The sequence below is a fragment of the Branchiostoma floridae genome, chromosome 1, assembly GCF_000003815.2.
Source record: "Branchiostoma floridae strain S238N-H82 chromosome 1, Bfl_VNyyK, whole genome shotgun sequence".
Lineage (NCBI taxonomy): Eukaryota > Metazoa > Chordata > Leptocardii > Amphioxiformes > Branchiostomatidae > Branchiostoma > Branchiostoma floridae.
This window is the reverse complement of record NC_049979.1, coordinates 21,306,517-21,310,672: the sequence shown is the minus strand read 5'-3', so window position 1 is coordinate 21,310,672 and position 4,156 is coordinate 21,306,517. Positions and strand designations below refer to the sequence as shown.

The window sequence follows — 4,156 nt, the reverse complement described above, 5'->3', positions numbered from 1 at the left end:
ACGAGACGCGTACCTGCTCGAGTTCGCCCGCCACTCAGACCGGCGCGGCCATCTTGAGGAACTGTACACCGAGACGAGGTACCCCTCAGGTGTGACCCAGCACTGGGCTCAGGTCACCTGCTCAACGTCTTATCGTAACGTCTTGAGGGGGCTGCACTGTTCCACGTAAGTGTTAATCTTACCAATCTAATGTCAGAGTCTGGCTATGTGTAGGTAACGTTAGTACAGTTTTTCAGGCTACAAGGTACAGTACTACTGACTGTAGTATATCAGTATATGGTGTCTGAGTTGGTAACAGGAAAATATCAATTAGAAAATGGGAACAATGCATACACCGTGACAGTGACCTATCGTTTTTATATATGGCCTTGCTGACGGAATAATGTGTATCAAGGTAACATCCCACCCTCCTTCAAACATATGACTCCACGGATCTTGGATTGGAACTAGGCTTGTAGTTGACGTCACTTGACCTCCCCAGTCAAGTGAAGGGGGCTAATTAGCATTACTTGGCACATGCAGAATTTTTAATACCTGCATATCGTCAAGCCTGTAGAATCATGGTCTTCACTCTATCAGCTCACACGAGTTTTACATCCTAACGGTTCTCCCAATGTTTTTCAATAAGGCCACAGCAAGTAAATTTTATGGATGACGATAGGGCGAAAAAAAAAGATAGGTGAAAAAAAAAGATTGCTACATTTTCAAAACTAGGCATCATAAAGTTGAAATGACTGTTGTAAAAAGAATTAAAGGGACAAAACATGGTATCAGAGCCTACAAGGCATTTATTCCTGTACTGGTGTGGTAAAAGTGATACTAGTGTGGTAGACTGGCATCACCGACAAAGTTGGTAACCACCCTCATAGCTTCCATATTGGTGTCACTTTTACAACAATCCAATAAGTTTCATTTCTACAACTACAGTCCTGGGTACCTCGCAAGTGTCACTTCTACAAGTACAATTATTAGGCTACAACACAATATATTTGCTCAATTTGGTACTTGCATCCCTGCAGAAGAAAAAAATGTTTTTTTTCTGAAATCAGGCGAAAATTAATGCGCGCGCTGATGTCATCCACAAAATTTACTTGCTGTGGCCTAATACAATCCATGTCACGGTGGTCAATATGGTACCAATGTACATGGTATTTCTAACCCCTATCTACATTTCTAACGGTCCCTTTGCCACTGTATGGAACTTGGGTAACGGATAAATATGTGATTTTGGTGCACGTGGTACCAAGGAGGTTGGTGGTACTTCGTGTGAAGTCTAGTCTAGTTCGTAATGTAGGTTGGGTACTGACAATTTACAAATTTAAAACCGCATCATCTATCAAACATACTTGCAAGTTAAAAACTTGTAAGTTTCAGCTTTCCTCTTCTCTTTGGTATCTTAAGGTTGGCATCTTAAGTTTTTCCGGAGATTAATGATTCGTATTTAAAACTTTGCAATTTGTTTCTGGCGCCTAATGGCCAAGTGGCTAGAGAAGTGGACAAGAGATCGAGCGGTCACGGGTTCGAGTCTCAATTTCTTGGTCAGATGTTGTGTTCTTGGGAAAGACACTTAGACGACTTTCCTAGCTTAATTCGGGTGTGAAAATAAGTACAATGTACATGTATTTGACTTTGGTTTGGGTGGTAAAAAGGTAGTTAAAGAAGATGGACGGGTGCCGCCTTCCACAACAGTTTGCCGTACTCTAGGCACAGTGAACCTACTGGCCCAACGGTCTCAAAAAGGCTACGGGACTACTTTTACCTTTATCTATTTGTTTGATCCTCCGCAGCTACGGAAAGCTCGTGACGTGTGTGGCAGGCCGTATCTATGACGTAGTTGTAGACCTGCGCAAGACCTCGCCAACCTACCTCCGCTGGTCGGCCGCCATCCTGAGCGACAACAACCGCCGCCAGATGTACATCCCGCCGAACTGTGGGCACGGCTTCTACACGCTAGGGGATAGAAACACCGTGGTGTACTGCCAGGGAGGGGTGTACCAACCGGCTACGGAGAGAGACTTGCTCTGGTTTGACCCGTTTGTGAACGTGTACTGGCCTCTAGAGACTAGTCAGCCACCTGTTCTCTCGGACAAAGACCGTTCCGCGCCTTGCCTAGATGAAAACGAGGTTCAAGTTAAATCCACTCAGAGAAAGATACCTTGATTATTGGTGCATCCCGGGTCCAAGTGGGCGGGGCACTCATGGAGGCACTACTACGTCATCGCTCGAAGGAGATCGTTGCCATAGGAACGTGTAATTCAAATCCGCGGGAAGGGATGATACCATTCTGTCTAGAAGAAGCGGGAAGATCTGAAGACGCGTGTCGGGACCTCCTGACTATGGTTCGCCCATCAGTGGTCTTCATTTGTGCGGCGTTCACGTGGACGGACGGATGCGAGAGGGAACCAGAAAAGGCCCAACTGGTCAACTGCACCGCTGTAGTTAATCTCGCCCAATGCGCTAAAGTCATCAACTCTAAAGTCGTTTTCTATTCTACCGACTACGTTTTCCCCGGCAGCGATGGCGATGACACCCCTGGCGGGGGCTACAGCGAGTCGTGCCCGTGTAGGCCACTTCAGACGTACGGTGAAACCAAGTATCGCGCCGAGCAGAAGCTGCTAACCGTCCATCCACAGGCGCTTATTCTCAGGACCTCCACAGTGTTCGGTCCTGAGGAGCAAGGGAAGAACTTCGTGTACCAACTCGTCTCCAACGTGACGTCAGGGAAGGACATGGCGCTCACCAACGTCAAGTGCACGCCCACGTACAACAGGGACCTGGCTGCCATGACATTGAAACTGATTGAAAACGGTTGCTCCGGGATCTATCACGTGATCGGAGACGAAGCTATGGCCAAGATGGAGTTCGCTACACGCGTGGCGCGCTGTTTGGGTATCGACACGTCCAAACTTCGGGTGACCAGTGACAATGATGGCGGCAGTCGATGTAAGAGGCCAAAAGACGCCATTCTTTCTTCTGAGAAGAGGAAAAAGGACCTGCCTAACTTCACGTGCAAGAACGTGGAAGAAGCTATCACCGACTGGTTAGAGCATAGCGCTGGGAAATCGCTGATGTCTTAGCTGTAGTTCAGTCTGATGAAATGATGTTTCTGCCAGTTTAAGAGTACATAACTAATTGGGTCAAAAGGGAAAAAACGGGTAATACAATCAGGTACCAAGAGCTGTCATTTTAGCGAACGAATGTGTACATATTTCAATTTTTAGACATGAGCATATAGGTATACTTAAAGTTAACAGCAGCACAACAATTGTCTAGCTAAGCTTACACACTTTTATGCAACAAAATATTTTATCAACTTAAATATATAGAGTGTACGATCGCAATATATAGCTTTTACTAGAACTTGGTCAACCAAATGCCCAATTGTCCATTTTAATGTTATTTCTTGCTATGTTGAAAAACTGGATTGTTTTATGTAAAAGATTTATCCGTGAATAACAATCATACTTTTTGCCCTTGTTGTATACGGAGGACTTGCTAAAAGAATATATTGAATTTTTCTACGTGTTTACTTCTTAAGATGGTTATACAAGGCCGAGCCCATGTGGTAATTGTAAATTTTAAGACGCAGTATAAACTTAGGTAAAAAAAATCGGGTGAGGAAGAATTTGTGCTCAGTTTGAAATGCTTTAGTGTATGCAAAGATAAGTTAGACATAAATTAAAGCTATTCTATTCTGTAGATGTGTCATACTTGTCTATATAACCCTTAGAATTCATTTGACATTTCGTTGTTAACACGCGTCAACTCTCCTTACAAATGTCAAAATATCGATAGAAGTAGTGTAGCAAATCAACGAATCAACGTCGGTACTTTACTGGGAGAAATATATTGTAATGTATTCATGTAACAACGACGAATAACGAGACTACCAAAAACTGCAGGTCATTCAGGCAACAACACAATCTTCCTCCCAATAGTACTTGACTATTTGCCAAGTTGAAACTAAGACTCGCTTTTATTTTCTGCCCGGTGAAATGGTACCCGTTGACGAAAATACCAACATGAGTCAGACTACAAAGTGGTGTAGTAAGCATGTATATGGGCTCCAGAAAAAAAAAACTCTGAGCTTCGTCAAGTCCGGCGCCATGTCTGTTTTATCTGCACTTTTTGTGTGGCTCTGGGGTCAATGTAGCCT

At 44.2% G+C, this 4,156-nt stretch overlaps 2 protein-coding genes across 2 annotated transcripts; both read left to right on the top strand.

Annotated features, from left to right (window-relative positions):
• LOC118422768 (spore coat polysaccharide biosynthesis protein SpsK-like) lies at positions 1-3,689 on the top strand. Its single transcript, XM_035830517.1, has 2 exons — positions 1-165; positions 1,788-3,689. Exon 2 carries the CDS (start codon positions 2,199-2,201, stop codon positions 3,075-3,077), a length of 879 nt encoding a protein of 292 aa, XP_035686410.1. The 5' UTR covers positions 1-165; positions 1,788-2,198; the 3' UTR covers positions 3,078-3,689.
• LOC118415452 (dTDP-4-dehydrorhamnose 3,5-epimerase-like) lies at positions 1,473-2,160 on the top strand. The gene is made up of 2 exons (XM_035820137.1): positions 1,473-1,492; positions 1,788-2,160. Exons 1-2 carry the CDS (start codon positions 1,473-1,475, stop codon positions 2,158-2,160), a joined length of 393 nt encoding a protein of 130 aa, XP_035676030.1.
• Positions 3,690-4,156: the final 467 nt, after the last annotated feature.